This window comes from Sander vitreus, chromosome 3, assembly GCF_031162955.1.
Source record: "Sander vitreus isolate 19-12246 chromosome 3, sanVit1, whole genome shotgun sequence".
Lineage (NCBI taxonomy): Eukaryota > Metazoa > Chordata > Actinopteri > Perciformes > Percidae > Sander > Sander vitreus.
Genome location: NC_135857.1, coordinates 29,948,253 through 29,966,687, shown reverse-complemented (window position 1 = coordinate 29,966,687; position 18,435 = coordinate 29,948,253). Strand labels below are relative to the sequence as shown.

The following is an 18,435-nucleotide window of genomic DNA, read 5'->3' as shown; positions in this document are numbered from 1 at the left end:
GTTGTAAACAGCCCTTTTTTTTTAACTAAAACTGAAAGTGAGAGCAATATCAGTAATTATCCATCATTGTGTAGTAGCTTTGAGTTGAACCAGGATGTCACTCTGTAAATTGAGAAGAAGAAGGGCATACTGTATTAATCCCTCTCTGGGAAATTGCATTTTGTTCACTCTATTGTTATTTTACACACACACACACACACACACACACACACACACACACACACACACACACACACACACACACACGCACAAACAAAACTTATTTTGCAATTTGCTTTTACATTTTGTGAATTGACTTGAGATTTGCTTTGACGAGAATTAAGTTGCTTATCTTCTATCTATTTTGAGGCAAAAACAATATATACTGTTTTTATTTTATTGTTAAGCAGACAATGAAAACAGTAAATATTGTTTTTGCCTTAAAACCTTAATAGAAATAATTTTGACAGTGTAAATGACTAATGGATGCTCTGGACCTTTTAATAAGAATTTGGGCTATATGCAGTGATTTGAAACTGGTCATAGTCAGATGCCAGTATTTGTATTTGCCCCTGCATTATAATCTAAAGAACAGCTCAGTTTGAAAATAAGTGATTAATAGTGAGATGAGCCATTTATTTGTCTATATAGAGAGTAGCGCCACCCAACCAAGACACACTGCTCAAGTTGCTGCCTTCAGGCCGCCAAATCTACTCATGTATCAAAAAATTGGCCTAATTACCTTAAGGTGCTTTTCACACCTGAACTATTCAGTGAGGTTCAAACAACCTCTGGTGTGTCGGGTTTGTTGTGGTTTGTTTAAGCTTGTGTGAAATCTGTAATTCGAAATCTGTCGCAGACTAAACAACTGCAGAGGTTCTGCTTGAACAGGTGGCTCTCAATCTGGCTGCAACTAAACTGTGGTGCACAATCAGTGCATGCATTGGGGGAACTGTCAAGGAAGCAATCTCTTAAGCAATTCTTATAGTTATGGAACATCATTTATTAACCATGAGAGTGTGGGTATTTCCCCTGATGGATCAGAAAGTGAAGATGTTTGTGTCCTACATATACTTTAGTAGTTCCTCGTGTAAAAGAGAGTGAAATGTAATGATCACACAACAACTGATGACACTTTGACAGACTGATCAGTGCACCCAGTGGTTTCCATACATGAAAAGTAAAAAAAAATAAAAATAAAAATCCCTTGCAGGTTATCCTGGAGAGCAAGACAAGCCAAGCAGAGCTGGAGCTCTTCCCGCGCTACCTCCTCTTCCTCCGCCAACAGCCGGCCACACGCTCCCCCCAGTCCAACATCTGGGTCAATATGGGTATGACCAGCCTGCGAATGTTCCCACCGTATTTACCCCCACCAAGAGGTAACGTAAGCCTGCAGCAAGACCAGAGCAAGCCGTCGACAAATGCTTCATTGAGCTACCCCGCATCCCCCCTTTTAATCCTCCTGGAGTGGACTGATCCAGCCCTGGCAGTTCTCTGAAGTGGGCAGTGGACAGAACCAATGATCCGTGAACGGGCAAGACTGCTGATCACTCTAAAAGTTGCATAATTCAAATCTTTTCCATCTTCACAGACCTTGCCATTCAAGCATTAGTTTTGACGACACTTGTTCTAGTGTTCTACACTCATCTGCATTATAAAGTATTCTAAGTCATAAAAACAATACAAATCATAGCAACGTTTAAATTGTTGGAAGAAATTTTTTTGGATTTGGCCTTTGGTAAATCACTCGTTTTGTCTTTTTGAACACCTGAAAACTGACCAATTTTGAGTCTGCCTCAGTCTAATCAGTTTCGACTGCCACTCTGGTATATGTAGGTTGATGACCGTATGCTGTACCACATCAATTACTTTAATTACAGTCACTTCCACTTCAGTCAATTCAGGTCCAATGTACTCACAATAGAAATCCTATATAACAGACCCACTTAACTCACAATAGATGTGTAGATAGATTTCACTCCAGTGTTTATCCCCTTGCATGATATCTAAATGGATAAAATGGACAAGTATCAACTGAAAATGCCTCACTGCAAAAAGAAAGCATATGACAAAGCATAAAGTGGAGATGTACACAGTTGCTCCTGGGTAATCAAGTTGGTGATGGCATCAGCACTCAGCATGAGAGCGCTGGTGCAAATCAAGTCAACAGATCAGGTTTCAGGCCACAGGGCAGACCTGAGTCCCCGGTGGAGCTTGGGCTTCTATCATGATTCATAATCTGTCTGAGCAGCGGCTTGTCATTGCTGGACATTAAACCCCTCTCTGAGACATGTGGCTAAATATCTCAAATTGATCTAATTTTGCATCATATTCCACATTATGTCTTCCTGACAGCCTGAGGCAATAGTAGAGCACTCGAACAAGTGTAGCGGATGGTTCTTTCAGTGGCAGAATTGAATAGCAAAGCTGTGTAGATAGAAGGAAAAAAAAATTATATTTAAAAATCAAATATTTAAATCACTAGTTTAATTAATGTTGAAGTCAATATCAGTCAAGTAAAGCTTTTAAATGTGTATACTTATATTTTAGAAAACAGGACTGATATTGATTGGTTTGTCTTTGATTTAATCCAATCTGAGTCCACTAATTCCACTAAATTGATTGACCAATCAAGTCTGCGCTGATTGACAAAAAAAAACCTTTCTTGCTGCCTTCTTACAACTAATCCTCAGTCACCAGAATGCTGTTGTCGGAATCGATCAGTTGTTTGCATCTGTGAGCTTGAACACACAAGGACTTTTCAATCACAGTTGAAGTCCTTCCAGCTAAGATAAAGTCAAATGAAATGTGTCTTGTCTTGTTTGTGCGCCTTAGCAGGTAACGTGCCATCCCCCAACGCTCCTCTGAAGAGGATGTTGGCCTACACAGGTTGCTTCAGCCGCATGGCCACCATCAAGGACATCCACCTCTACCTGTCCCAGAGACTCCGCATTAAGGAGGAGGACATGAGACTCTGGCTCTACAACAGTGAGGTGGGCCACACAGCTGTCATTTATACATTTGGCTTTTATGAAATATCACATATTGGTCAGCCAGTATTAGGGCTGCATGATATGAGGAAAATATGCGATAACGTTGACTATCGCGGTAACGATATTACTTGCAATAAACAAAGATATTGTGATATAGTGTACTCAGTTCTGCATTTCTGCTGCTTTCAGTATTCCGCTAAAATACAACAAATTGCTTGTTGAATTTAAAACAAACAAAAGGAAATAATTTCCAACATTCTTTTTATTGAACAAATTGAACATTGAATTGAAAAAGAATGACAGTTACATTTTAAAGTGCAGTTTTCTACTGATATTTTCTTTCAACTAACAGCTAACATAAAAAATGGGGCGGCTTCTAGCTCACCCAGTAGAGCGTGCAACCCGCGTAGGCTGAGTCCTTTGCAGCGGCCCGGGTTCGAATCCGACCTGCGGCCCTTTGCTGCGTGTCATCCACACTCTCTCTCTCTCTCTCTCTCTCTCTCTCTCTCTCCCTCCCCCCACTTTCCTGTCTATCCACTGTCACTATCTAATAAAGGGAAATGCCTCAAAAAATAATCTTAAAAAGCTAACATAAAAAATGTCTGAGCGTCTTTTGCGTTATGTCGCAGCCTTTTGCGATATGTATATTGCGACAGTTGATATTGCGATGACGATAAAAAAAACGATATATTGTGCAGTCCTAGCCAGTATATGACACAATACTTCATAATGATGAAGGTAGTGGATAATGTTGGCAGGAGGTTCACTGTAGCACTAAAAACTTCAATAATGTTTTCACCTAGTTGCATAGCATGCGTTTAAATTAATATTCCATCCGTTTTCAGCCTGGGATTCAAAAGAAAAGTTTGTATCTAAACGTGGCAGATTACGGTGTTATGGGAGTCCTCCCACCACCACCAGGGAGGTTGCCTGTTTTAATCAGTTGATTATCCAGCCAAGGCTTTAAATGCTGTTTGACACATGTCCTATCACATTTTATGCAAGAAACATAATACCTGTCATAAAAGGTTACAGATTTAAAGATCAATGAGCTGGCGGCAACTTGAGTCCAAAAATACCTGCATCACGATTAAAGGCCAGCTTGTTGCCAACAGTTAAACTCATAATGTAAAGCAGGCAAACCACAGAGGCTCCAAATAGTCATATTGTGTGTGTGCTAATTTAACTGAAAATGTATTATATATATGGAATATATATCACCAAGGCACAAAATCAGCTGTGGGCCGTTAAGGTGGGGCTTGTATTATTATCTTAGTGTGAGGCTGTATCTTAAAAAGAGTCCCAAAGTCTAGATCCAAGGCCTTCATAATTTCCGTTTTCTAGTTTCACGCTGCATATTTCTAAAAATGATCTATGTTTAATTAAGTTAGCACACAGCGAACCAGGGGCCAGGTAGAATTCCGGGGGGGGTTTGCCCAAAGGTCCCCTATCAGGTTATTACGACCATGTCTGATAGTACCTTTTAAAATGAACTGATGCAGAAAAAAGAACAACAAGGTAATAATTCCATAGTCCTAATAAATCAGAAGTTACTCCTCGTGGTTTCAACATGTTCTCTCCTCTCTTTGTCCCGTAGAATTACCTCACCCTCCTGGACGATGAAGATCACACACTGGAAAGCCTGAAGATCTATGATGAGCAGCAGCTAGTTATTGAAGGTCTGAAGCACTTCCCTCTTACATTTCTTTCCAGAATTAACAAAACTCTCTTCAGACTTATAAAATGTTATATCCACAGATAATTTCATTGATACCAGGTGATTCTAAATAATGGCACATGGAAGTCAGAGTGAACTGGTTTAATCACAGAAATCTCTTTCTTCCTCCACAGTCAGGAACAAAGACATGAGTTGGCCTGAGGAAATGTCTTTCATTGCCAACAGTAGTAAAATGGACAGACACAAAGGTAAGCTGGAAGACACTGGATGAGCTTATTGTGCATTTGTAAACGGGCAGAGTGGTAGTTTCCGTCCGATGCTCTAATTGGTGGGATAGAAACTGTGCTCTATTAGGCAAATATTACATTTTAAGGCACATTTTTAAATAATTGCACATCTACTCTTTGTATATATATATATATATATATATATATATATATATATATATATATATATATATATATATACACATATTATACAGGCCATGCAGTTGCTGAATCTGTCTTCATTTCAGATCAACAAAGGTCAGTTTAAAAGATTTTCGTCAGATTTTGAGAGGCTTAGTCACCCTCATCCCGCTTGCCATTTCCGGGTGAGTCCCGACTGCCCTGTCTCCGACTGAGCATGTCAGGTCGGGCAAAATGAAGGCCGACAGTCCCTCGGACGGACGACGGCACGGAACACACCGAACAGACTCGAGTCACTGACCTTGTCAGACGGCCGATTATCGGCTCGGTGTGTAACTGCTTTAAAGGAACACGCTGACTTATTGGGACGTTAGCTTATTCACCGTATCCCCCAGAGTTGGATAAGTCCATACATACCCTTCTCATCTCCGTGCGTGTCGTAACTCTGATGCACCCACCGCTAGCCTTGCTTAGCCCAGATCCTGGAGGTAACCGGCTCCAACTAGCCTACTGCTCCCAATAAGTGACTAGGCTAGACTAGCGGTGGGTGCGTCAGACAGAGTTACGACACGCACGGAGATGAGAAGGGTATGTATGGACTTATCTAACTCTGGGGGATACGGTGAATAAGCTAAAGTCCCAATAAGTCGACGTGTTCCTTTAAACCCTAAGACCAAAGCACATTTTAAGACAAAAACCCAGCTGTGGGTTGACAGCTGTGTGCCGCTTTGTGCCGGGTGTAAGATAGAGTCCATAAACTCTGACATTTAGCTGTCACGTTGTGCAGTGATTTTAACAGTTTCTCATATGTGCAATAGTAAAAGATATTAAGTCACTGGTTTCGGTCAGTAAAGAAAGTATGTTGCTTTAAATCTGACCATTATGTCCTTGTTTTCCATCCCAGTTCCCACAGAGAAAGGAGCCACTGGCCTCAGTAACCTTGGCAACACCTGCTTCATGAACTCCAGTATCCAGTGTGTGAGCAACACCAAGCCTCTCACAGACTACTTCATCTCAGGAAGACACCTCTATGAGCTTAACAGGTGCCATTAAAGTGTATCACTTTGGTATAAATCCTTCCACCATTCTCATGAACTTCTCATTTTCACTGGCTCGTGTTGGTTCATTTACAGAACCAACCCCATCGGGATGCGAGGTCACATGGCCAAGTGTTATGGTGACCTGGTGATGGAGCTATGGAGCGGGACACAGAAGAACGTGGCTCCACTCAAACTCAGGGTAAGCATTTGCATCACTGTCTGACACATGAAATGTTAAAGACGTTTGTTCGTTTGTACTTTTCTGACAGTCTGCCATACAAACTGAGAAGTTGGTACGTTTTTAGAGCAGCATCTGTTTTAAAGCTGTCAGGGCCAGATGTACAGTGGGGAGAACAAGTATTTGATACACTGCCAATTTTGCAGGTTTACCTACTTAAAAAGCATGTAGAGGTCTGTAATTTTTATCATAGGTACCCTTCAACTGTGAGAGGCGGAATCTAAAACAAAAATCCAGAACATCACATTGTATGATTTTAAAATAATTAATTTAAATTTGCATTTTATTGCATGACATACGTATTTGATCACCTACCAACCAGTAAGAATTCCGGCTCTCACAGACCTGTTAGTTTTTCTTTAAGACGCCCTCCTGTTCTCCACTCATTACCTGTATTAACTGCACCTGTTTGAACTTGTTACCTGTATAAAAGACACCTGTCCACACACTCAATCCAACCTCTCCACAATGGCCAAGACCAGAGAGCTGTGTAAGGACATCAGGGATACAATTGTAGACCTGCACAAGGCTGGAATGGGCTACAGGACAATAGGCAAGCAGCTTGGTGAGAAGGCAACAACTGTTGGTGCAATTATTAGAAAATGGAAGAAGTTCAAGATAACGGTCAATCTCCCTCGGTCTGGGGCTCCATGCAAGATCTCACCTCGTGGGGCATCAATGATCATGAGGAAGGTGAGGGATCAGCCCAGAACTACACGGCAGGACCTGGTCAATGACCTGAGGAGAGCTGGGACCACAGTCTCAAAGAAAACCATTAGTAAGACACTACGCCGTCATGGATTAAAATCCTGCAGCGCACGCAAGGTTCCCCTGCTCAAGCCAGCGCATGTCCAGGCCCGTCTGAAGTTTGCCAATGACCATCTGGATGATCTAGAGGAGGAATGGGAGAAGGAATGGGAGAAGGTCATGTGGTCTGATGAGACAAAAATAGAGCTTTTTGGTCTAAACTCCACTCGCCGTGTTTGGAGGAAGAAGAAGGATGATTACGACCCCAAGAACACCATCCCAACCGTGAAGCATGGAGTTGGAAACATCATTCTTTGGGGATGCTTTTCTGCAAAGGGGACAGGACGACTGCACCGTATTGAGGGGAGGATGGATGGGGCCATGTATCGCGAGATCTTGGCCAACAACCTCCTTCCCTCAGTAAGAGCATTGAAGATGGGTCGTGGCTGGGTCTTCCAGCATGACAACGACCCGTCAACTATCACTGCTCTGGGGGAAGCTATTGGGAGGTGGAGTTGACCCCCCCACCCCCACCTGTCCGCATGGACTATCAACTACCTCACTGACAGACCATATATGAGGCTCCAGGACCGTGGGCCAGATGTATGTACATTTGTGAATGTAGCGTTATCAGCGCCATGGCCAACCCGCAGAAATCGCACGCTGTGATACATCAGCTTACGTCGTACTTACCAAACCTGCAGTTCATCGGGTAATCAGTGCCTTTCTCCGCCCACTATACCGTAAATTGCGCTCCACCTGTACTATCCAAGCAGCTCATCCGGCTTTTCAAAACCCCAAATGTACGCTCAATCACCCCCCTCGTCTGAATGTGTGCCCGGTTGTAATTTTGCTGAGCTGCTGTTGTTGGTTTGGGTAATGGGGTCATTAGCCATGGTTGTTATTTCGGCATTAGTGGTGGGGAAATGTATGTATTGACTAGTGTGCTCTAGCAAAGCGTTAAGTACTGGTGCTATGATACGGCTGAGTGCATACAGCAATATTCCCACTGCTGATGCTATGACTGCTTGAAATGATCCTGATCATTATTGATCTGACCAATATTTGTAATCTAGCAGTGAGTTTAACAACTGCTAGAATGGAATGTGAACGCCAAGTTTGAGATTCAGTGTCATCTTTGATTTCTTCCAGTAACTTTAATATTGCATGGCTGCTTAATCTGTAACGCTTAATGATTTTGTGTTCACTCAACTGAAAAAGTGTGATCCTTGTGGCAAAAATCTTTTCAGCTCGTCTCTTTGACATGTCTTCGTCTTGCTCGGATTACTGCTGCCATTTCACCAGGAGGCATATGCGAGGAAACCCGCTTGCGGCTGGTTTACAGCTGCTTTTAAGAGGCGGACAATTTTCACAGCAAAATAGAGGTGCGCTGTCATGGGAGGTTTTTGTACATACCACGTACTACATAATTAGATGCACTTTACGCTTCCCCTCCCATCTCTTTATGGAAAACTCCCACTTTCCCCTTGACCCTCCCGTGAATGCATATGCATGACACGGAAAAGGGCAATTTACCATTTTCAGTCCCCGTGACAGGCAGTCTGCGCTTTTACCTCAATGCGGCCTGTTTGTACATACCTCGCCATGCTTTTACGCACACGTTGCGAAACAAATACGCCTGAAGTGGGCGCAAAAGCGTTAGTACATCTGGCCCTCAGTATGCAGTAGCTTTCTTTACTTCTTAGTGGTTTACAGGTCTGGTTAGGTATTGTCATTTTCTCTTCACCTTTCTGCAAGCTGCATCACAATCTTTGTGTTTGTGCGCTGTGTCTAAACTTGTTAAAGTGCTACAGGAGGACTTTTAGTGTGCCCTTGAAGTGCTTTTAACATTTATAAAGAAATAACGTCTATGATGTCATTACTTCCTCTGCAGTGGACAATAGCAAAGTATGCCCCACGCTTTAATGGCTTCCAGCAGCAGGACTCCCAGGAGCTGCTAGCCTTCCTGCTGGATGGTCTCCATGAAGATCTCAACAGAGTCCATGAGAAACCCTACGTGGAGCTGAAGGACAGCGATGGCCGGCCTGACTGGGAGGTGGCCTCTGAGGTCAGAGATCATGCTGCTGTTCAAATAATATTGTCTACAAATAAAATGAATACTACTTCTCTCGCTCTGGCATAATAGTTTGCACAGATAAATATAAATCTGCTTGGAATTCATAGTAAGAACGCGGCTATATATATATGTGTGTGTGTATATATATATATATATATATATATGTGTGTGTATATATATGTATGTATATATGTATGTATATATATATATATATGTGTGTGTATATGTATATATATATGTGTATATATGTGTGTGTGTATATATATATGTATGTATATATATATATGCATGTATGTATGTGTATATATATGTAGATATATATGTAGATATGTATATATATATATATATATATATATATATATGTGTATATATATGTATGTATATGTATGTATGTATATGTATGTATATATATGTATGTATATATATATATATGTGTATGTATGTATGTATATATATATGTGTATATATATGTATATATATGTATGTGTGTGTATATATATATATATGTGTGTGTGTATATATATATATATATATGTATATGTGTGTATATATATATATGTATATGTGTATATATGTATATGTGTGTATATATTATATATATATATATATGTGTATATATATGTGTATGTGTATATATATGTGTATGTGTGTATATATATATATATATATATAGAGAGAGAGAGACTTGAGCATCAGGCCTCTCTGAATCATTAATGGTACAGTTTCAACTGAGAGCTGAGCCCTCGCCTCCTTGAAGGGATGTTGAGGTAGTAAGCTGTCACAGCCTCTGCTTTATATTCTGAGAGTCAAAGGATAAGGAGAAGAGAGCAGTCAGCCCGTCAGCTAAGCTTTCCTTTAAATTGGTAATGTGTTGGGGTGGGCGGGTAAATGGGGGCGGGGGTGCGCGGATGGTAGGGTGGGTTGCGGGAAGGGAGGTGGGTTGATAGGGGTGGGTCGGTATAGTCAATAATAAGTATTGAGGGAAGCATCGTATGTAAAAGTAGAGATGAAATTCTGATGAAACTCTGATTTTGATGATCTTGTTTTTTTTTCATTGTTGTTTCGCCCTTATTTGATGTACTTCCTAGTACCTGAATGTGATGACCCACAGAAATTAAAAAATTGGTAATGTTGCAGTATTGATTTTCTGTCTGTTTTCTGTATGTCCTGAGGGATACATTTGCAGGATTGTTGGTGTGTGTGATCTCACCATTCTGTGTGTGTGTGTGTGTGTGTGTGTGTGTGTGTGTGTGTGTGTGTGTTAATGCTCCTCCACCCTAAAGGCATGGGAGAACCACTTGCGTAGGAACCGCTCTATCGTGGTGGATCTGTTTCACGGTCAGCTCAAGTCCCAGGTGAAGTGTAAGACCTGCGGACACATCAGCGCTCGCTTCGACCCCTTCAACTTCCTGTCTCTGCCCCTGCCCATGGACAGCTCCATGCATCTGGAGATCACTGGTGAGAAGGCTGGGGGAACGATTCTGAAAATGTTTTTTCAAACGACAAAAACTAAATCACGTTTAACGTTGTGGTTTGTTTGTAGTCATTAAACTGGATGGCTCCACACCTGTGCGCTACGGCCTGCGGTTGAATATGGATGAAAAGTACACAGGGCTGAAGAAACAGCTGAGTGAACTGTGCAGTCTGAAGCCTGAGCAGATCCTCCTGGCTGAAGTCCATACCTCCAACATCAAGGTACTGAGACTGTTCCACTGACCACGTTGCAGGCCTCGTCTCGCTCAAAGTGTAGCCGGTAACACAGAGGGAAAGAGGCAACGTCATTCTTTGTGTGTAACTCGATTAGATATTAATTTAAAGGCTCAGTTTACTCAAACTACAAAAAAAGTCTAGCAACATATCAGAACAGATTTCTTAAAGCTTCAAAACTGTCTGCATGGCTAGATGCCACTACATATACAGTGTTTTTTGTAATTTGGGTGAATGAAGGAGATGAGGCACTTTTCACAACACTGTGTTTTAACCTTTTATAATGTCTGTTGCTCCATATTCCACATGCAGTGCTCTCTGTTACTGTACTACTGTGAAGTGCTGCAGTCTGATGACCCAATTCTTTGTGTTTAGAACTTTCCTCAGGACAACCACAAGGTCCGTCTGTCTATTAACGGCTTCCTGTGTGCATTTGAGATCCCGGTGCCAGGTTCACCAACGTCACTGAGCTCACCCACACTGACAGGTAAACCTGTTCACTCACACGTTGTCTTTGTACTCTTATCAGCACGGATCTGTCTGAAGCCACAGTTTCTCCATTTTGTCATCTCCTCGCTCTTCCCCTTCATTAGACATCACCCCAATAGCCAACGGCTCGTCTGCCAATGGGGACCTGGGCACTAAGACCGTCCTCATCCCCAACGGTGGGCCCGGCACCATGGTGCCCTGTAACCCGGAGTCGCCACTGGACAACGGGGTCGCTAACGGACACATCACACCGGTGCAGGAGAGTCCCTTCATTGGCTACATCATCGCCATGCACAGAAAGATGGTGAGAACTCAATACAAAAGCAGTGTTGCTGTATTGTACAGTACAATATGTGCAAAACCAATACTGTCAGTAATTGTACAGTTGAATGGATGAATGCTGTTTAAATAATGTATTTCTGCCAAATTATTTATGTTACAAAATCATTTCTTTACGTCATGCATCCTCCAGCAGTTAGTTGTAGTTGCTCTATATGTGATAGCCAAAAGAAATGACGTGCCTGACTGTGTCCCAGCTGTTTAGTAAAACTTAAATGTTTGTGTTGCCCCTTCAGATGCGTATGGAGTTGTACTTCTTGTCATCTCAGAAGAACCGGCCCAGTCTGTTCGGCATGCCGCTCATAGTTCCCTGCACTGTCCACACCAGTAAGAAGGATCTGTACGATGCCGTTTGGATCCAAGTGTCCCGACTGGCCAGCCCACTGCCTCCACAGGAAGCCAGCAACCACGCCCAGGATTGGTAGGCCTTCGGTCTTCTCCTTTCTACCAACATATTTTTTTGTGAATTATTCCGCTGTTGACGGAGTTACATTTAGGTTAGCGGTTATCCCCCGCTTCCACTCTTTGTGCTAATCTAAGCTAAACACATCACAATGCAATGTGAGTATCTTTACCAAGAGGAAATTGTCATAGCTCTTTTTTTAGATCTGAAGTGAAGATGATTAGGAATGTCCTGAGCAGATATGCACTATCAGGATCAGGGCTCATCGGTATCCGCTATCTAAAGCCTGATCCATATTCGCTCCTTTGTTTAGTGTAATTAACTCCAGGCACAAGTAACTGCCAACAGTGCCTTGTTATAAGAATAAAACCGTGACATTGTTTTGTAACACACAACGTTCTGAGCAAGTTGAGCGGTGAGTGTCAAAAACATATCCGCACTGAATTTTCTTCTTCTTTTCTTTTTTTTCCTTTTCTGCAGTGATGACAGTATGGGCTACCAGTACCCCTTTACTTTACGGGTTGTGGGTAAGGATGGCAACTCCTGTGCCTGGTGTCCTTGGTACAGGTAAGACATACCTACCTGTATAGTACAGAGTATTTCATATACACACAAATTAGGAAGTAATGTATCTGGTGGTGACGAGACATTGTCTAGATTTTTGTATGATATGATATATGTATGGTGATTTTGGTCGTAAGCTGTTCTATAAACAGAAAAGGAAAAAAAAATCTAAGGAAAAGCACAACAATTGATCAGATTGATCAAATTAACCTCAGACACAAATGAACAAAACCAAGACCAAGAATTAGATGTAGAGTGATGCATATTTGTTTTTTTAAGCTAGGAATGCTCATAATGTATGGGTTCCAAGATTGCAAGTTGCCTGCCCGTGAACATGTGTATGTACTGCAGCTGTACCTGTGTCTGTCTGTGCGTTTCCAGGTTCTGCCGAGGCTGTACAATAGAGTGTACAGAGGACAGAGCCTCTGTGGGAAATGCTTATATAGCCGTGGACTGGGACCCCACCGCCCTGCATCTCCGCTACCAGACCTCCCAGGAGAGGGTAAAACACACAGACTTAAATATAAAATTGCATGTTGTTTTCTTTAATTACATTTTTTTCTAGCTATGAGCGTGTAGCTCTTTCTTTTCCATTGGTTATGCTGTTAATTATCAGCCATTCACCTTGATGCTCTCTTCTCCCATCATAAAGAGAAATGCAAAGGCAGTGGTTACATCCTTAAATTAACATGTTGTTTGGCACAGTTTTTCTTTCCATCATTGTAATGTCAGTCTGTCACACCAACTGTCCTTTGAAGATATACTGTAACTGTCAATAGCACCATTTTTAGTTTTAGTTTATGTCCTCTGTACTGTAGTTGATAATTGTAAAAAAAAAAAAAAAATCCTAAATGAAGATAATCTTGTCAATATGTATAGATGAGAGTGAGCCATTTACTGCAGATCTCTCGGAGTGAGGCCTGCTGAGTGAGTTTCACTGCTCTGCGTCCTACTTTGTTTCCAGACTTTTCCAGCAGTTTTGATAAAGTCTTGCAATATTGTGTACGTTTTGAGATAAGAGCTAGCCGAGATAAGTAAATCTGCTAAACAGAATCTGCTTTAGTTCTAAAGTTGACCACACAGACTTACCTGTGAGCTGCTTAATGCTCAGTTCATTCAGCTTCAGAGTGAGATCCAATAAAGAGTCTAGGATTCTGGGACGTGTACGCTCTGCCATTAAGGTTATAATGTTACTTCAGCTGGTTTGTGATAGTGTACTCAAGTAAAGATACATACTATAAGAATGGTGGTACATGTCAATGTGGGTATTTGTAAAAAAAAAAAAAAAAAAAAAAAAATGCTGCCTCAGCTGTAATTTGTGCTGAAACAGACTAGTTAGCAGTAAGATCAGGGTTAAAACAGTACTCACATACAACATTAAGAAAACTACACATAGTTAGATGTCAAAAATCGAAGAAATCGCTTGGCTTTACCTTAAAAGACATCATCTTTCTAGAGTCAATGCTCTTCATCTGCTAACAGTTGCTGGTTGTGAAGAAGACAGACAAAAAATGTTGGCTGAGTCCTTTGCAGCGGCCTGGGTTCGAATCCGACCTGCGGCCCTTTGCTGCTTGTCATCCCCTCTCTCTCCCTCGACTTTCCTGTCTATCCACTGTCACTATCTAATAAAGGAAAAGCCCCCCAAAAAATAATCTTAAAGGGGTGATAGAATGCAAAACCGATTTTACCTTGTCATAGTTGAATAACGACAGTAAAATCCCATTGATACCCCTTTACTATGAAAATCTCATATTTTGAAACTGCCGCTGAAAACGGGTGAATCTCAACAAAGCTGGAAGTTGACGTCCGCATCCCAACTCCTAGTCTTTGTCACGCCCCAACATTTGCATAGGCTACACCACTGACCTGAGGTCAGCTTAGTCTTCTGAATCTAGCTAGGTCATGCAGATCTCCAGAGGTCCGCTATTTAATTAGTAAATTCACTTCTGAGATTTTTTTTATGCGAGAAATCAACTATGTAGAGGTCAAATATGGGCCGTTTTACGAAAATTGATGGCTAATTGCAAATTTTGTCCGACTGTGTGTCGGGAGTTCAGCGGCCGGTGCTGCCTGTGTTGCTGCCTCGCCGCCCGGCCCGCCTTCCTTCACAGACCCCGGCCTGCTGGGAGGTAGATGGAGCTCTGTCACGGCTGGCAGCCCACGGTACTCGATACGCGCGCAAAGTCACCGGTTTTTGGGTTAATGGACTACCAAACGCCCTGCCTGCTGCCCTGACAGAGCTCCAGGGCCTGCAGCTCCCCTCTTCCTGCTAAATGGCCGGTGTGTGTGAGTGAGAGTGCGGTCAGTGAGCTTGTTACGCCAGCAATCTCTTACCACAGGTTCCAGTTAATCTTATAATGGATATGTGTGTTGAGTTATTTAAACAAACGATATATACGAAATAAACGCCTCTTGTCCGCGAGTCTCATTGATAAAGCCTGCGGCTGGATGGAGCTCTATCAATGAGAGCTAGCTAGCCTCCTCTTAGACCTCTGAAACGAAACCCCTAATGTTCACAAAAATGCATTAAATTGAAATCGGACACCATTGTTTGCTTTATAAGACCTTGGGGTAGATGTTATATAAGTGGCATGACGAAATTCAAACTGTAAATATACTAGTTATGCCGAAATTGAAGCTAACTAGCCGCGATCTGTACACATAGCTAGGACTGAAGGGACAGTAGCAGCTAGCTAGCTAGCTAACGAAACTCCTAATGTCCACAAAAATACATTACATTGAAATCGGACACCATTGTTAGCTTTATAAGACCTTGGGGTAGCTGTTATATAAGTGGCGTGACGAAATTCAAACTGTAAATATACGAAAGATATGCCGAAAGTGTAGCAACAATCTTTTCCTATAGGATTAAATGGGACACATAGCCTAGCTAGCAGCTCCTCCTAAGGAGACCCCTCATGTTCACAAAAATGCATTAAATTGAAATTGGACACCATTGTTAGCTTCATAAGACCTTGGGGTAGCTGTTTTATAAGTGATGTGACGAAATTCAAACTGTAAATATACGAAAGTTATGCTGGCAGCCAGCCAGGTCGTCCAGTAACCGGGAAACGGTGACTTTCACTGGGTATGGAGTTTGCCGCTTTCTCGTCAAACTGTGGAGCTCCTGAAGTCCGACAAACAATATTTAACTTTGCAGTGTCTGAAATATGAGACCTGCTGTCTAGTCTACAATGGATGTGTATGTGGTTCGCTCAAACCAATCAGCGCGCAGCTCATCTAAATATTCATGAGCATACCATATTTGGAAGAAAAGCTCTTGTTCCAAATAGAGCCATATTCACAGGGTAGTTAAGGACCCATAAAATAGCACTTGGGCCATTTTCAGCCCAACCAATGTTACATACACTATTAGGAGACCTTAAGGAACAGTGTGAAATACCCTATATAATCATTCTATCACCCCTTTAAGAAAAAAAAAGAATGGCATGAATTCATCCTCACCCTGTTTAGTATCCTTACCATCATGGTCTCCCTGCAGATTGTGGAGGAGCACTGCAGTGTGGAGCAGTCCCGTCGGGCCCAGGCTGAGCCCATCAGCTTGGACAGCTGTCTGAAGGCCTTCACCAGCGAGGAAGAGCTGGGTGAGGACGAGCTCTACTACTGCTCCAAGTGCAAGACGCACCGGCTGGCCACTAAGAAGCTGGACCTCTGGAGGCTGCCACCCATGCTGGTCAGTGGCACACTTCTAAGTCTGTGTCAGACCTCTAGCTGTAGAACTCTACATGTGGTTTTCAATAGGGCTGCACAATTGATCGCAATTTTACCGAAATCGGAATATGGACTAGTGCAATATTTGTTAAAGGCAAAATGTGTCAAACCATTTTTAATTAAGTATTGTGGTGCTGCAGAGACTTCACAGCCTACAAATCGTATCCTACAGACTAAAGAAAAAAATCTTTGTTTGGTACAGATCCCGGCAATAAAAAATCACACTGTAATCATTTATGTTTTTTAATGTCAATATTTTTCAATGAGAATGATACAAAATTATCATTCCCTCCAAAATCATTAATCATATCGCGATCGCAATATCAGTCAAAAATAATTAGATCTTTTCCTCATATCGTGCAGCCCTAGTTTTCAGGACTATTTACTGTTTGTATTGAAACTATTTGAAGGACAACACAGTATGTGTGTGTTCTCTTCTTCAGATTGTGCACCTGAAACGCTTCCAGTTTGTAAATGGTCGTTGGATCAAATCCCAGAAGATTGTCAAGTTCCCGAGGGAGAGTTTTGACCCCAGCGCCTTCCTGGCTCCCAGAGACCTGGAGCAGCACTGCCTTCACTCCCGCAGTAAGAGCGAGGATCTGCTGAGGGTCGGAGAAGACAACCTGTCCTCCATCTCTGCCCCCGCTGGCTTCTGCAACCTCCCCAAAGGTTCCACATGTTGATTTAAGCCTGATATTTAGTTATTGCAAGCCAATCATGCACTGAGACTAGTTACATTTTTAAAGAGACATGCATTTTTTTTTTTATGTGTTTGATGTTTAACAGCATGACAGCTTGTGAAACACAATAGATTGAAGTATAAATAAGCAGAGCAGCTAATGGCCCAATGGCAGAGGACGTGTATTTAACTCTGTGGTTTCCCAACAGCCTCCCCTGCCTCTAGCAGGAAGTCAACGCCTTCCCTTAGCCGGACCAGCAGCCCCTCTGGCAGCCCAAAGACCGGCAGCGTAGGCCGCAGGCCAGGCCGGCTACGCCTGCCCCAGCTGGGCAGCAGACACCGTCTCTCTAACAGCAAGGAGAACCTGGATGGAGCTGCTAATCCTGAGGCTGAGCCACGGGACGGTACGCCACAGCCAGACACAGAGGGGAGCACAGCAGAGGCAGAAGAATCAAGCCTTCCTGGATTAGGAGACATGATCGCGTCGGAGGCATCGTGCGGTACTGAGGTGTCCAGCAGCCTCTGTGACGTGGTCCTGGTGAACGGTGACAGCAACGGGCTAAGCTCAGACTGCAGCACAGAGAGCAGCATGGACCCTGACAACTCGCTGCTCCAGCACAGTGACAACATGTGTCTGGACGCCATCTACAACCTCTATGCAATATCAGTAAGTATCACACATCAACATTACCGTCACACAAGTACGTTTTTTTTCTTTTTCTGCTTTGAAACAAAGTCTAAAATATTGTTCTGCTTTATCTCATCAGTGTCATTCAGGAATCATGGGAGGAGGCCACTATGTGACGTATGCCAAAAACCCAAATGAGAAATGGTACTGCTATAATGACAGCAGCTGTAAGGTAAGGCGTTAGGACACTTCATGTTCTACTTCCACAATTAATAGCATACCTTTCATTACTGTATTTTGATTATTGCCGTGGATAACTGTGACATCACAACCATACAAAAGTCCCAGCGGCTCGTTTTAGGTCACAGTTTCTGAATACGGGCTATGCGCATTTCACTGCAGATTGAGCGTTAGGATATTTTCACAGTATTTATGAGGCACCTCGGTCTGCTTTATAATTAAAAACAAAAGACATGGAAATCTAGCTATCTACAATATCGATCCTTGTAATAAAGGGGGCAAGACTTAAGGCAGAGCAGCAAAAGGTTAGTTAAGTAATAGTTTTTTTGTTTTGTTTTTACACCTATCGAACAATAAAGATATCAAAGGGAAAACACATCTATATAAACTGATTGGAATAAAAGCCATTATATGCAGTATTTGGAAATCCTTGACGTTGGAGGCATCTAGTGGTGGGTACATGCCATCACATATCTTAAATCTGCCTGTAATATT

General features: G+C 42.3%; 1 protein-coding gene across 7 annotated transcripts in view; it reads left to right on the top strand.

The window, feature by feature from the left end:
• Positions 1 to 18,435, top strand: part of usp32 (ubiquitin specific peptidase 32) — a 56,669-nt gene that overhangs the window by 33,261 nt on the left and 4,973 nt on the right. For 3 of the 7 annotated variants that reach the window (XM_078246904.1, XM_078246901.1, XM_078246902.1), the window contains exons 16-33: positions 1,193 to 1,358; positions 2,815 to 2,972; positions 4,570 to 4,651; positions 4,824 to 4,898; positions 5,962 to 6,100; positions 6,191 to 6,296; positions 8,977 to 9,150; positions 10,443 to 10,617; positions 10,703 to 10,854; positions 11,242 to 11,353; positions 11,460 to 11,659; positions 11,931 to 12,115; positions 12,578 to 12,664; positions 13,043 to 13,163; positions 16,164 to 16,355; positions 16,837 to 17,062; positions 17,282 to 17,739; positions 17,840 to 17,932. In XM_078246904.1, coding sequence (XP_078103030.1) covers positions 1,193 to 1,358; positions 2,815 to 2,972; positions 4,570 to 4,651; positions 4,824 to 4,898; positions 5,962 to 6,100; positions 6,191 to 6,296; positions 8,977 to 9,150; positions 10,443 to 10,617; positions 10,703 to 10,854; positions 11,242 to 11,353; positions 11,460 to 11,659; positions 11,931 to 12,115; positions 12,578 to 12,664; positions 13,043 to 13,163; positions 16,164 to 16,355; positions 16,837 to 17,062; positions 17,282 to 17,739; positions 17,840 to 17,932 — 2,901 coding nt within the window. The remainder of the gene's footprint in view (positions 1 to 1,192; positions 1,359 to 2,814; positions 2,973 to 4,569; positions 4,652 to 4,823; positions 4,899 to 5,961; positions 6,101 to 6,190; positions 6,297 to 8,976; positions 9,151 to 10,442; positions 10,618 to 10,702; positions 10,855 to 11,241; positions 11,354 to 11,459; positions 11,660 to 11,930; positions 12,116 to 12,577; positions 12,665 to 13,042; positions 13,164 to 16,163; positions 16,356 to 16,836; positions 17,063 to 17,281; positions 17,740 to 17,839; positions 17,933 to 18,435) is intronic. The other 4 variants (XM_078246905.1, XM_078246903.1, XM_078246907.1 and 1 more) reach the window with 3 other exon arrangements.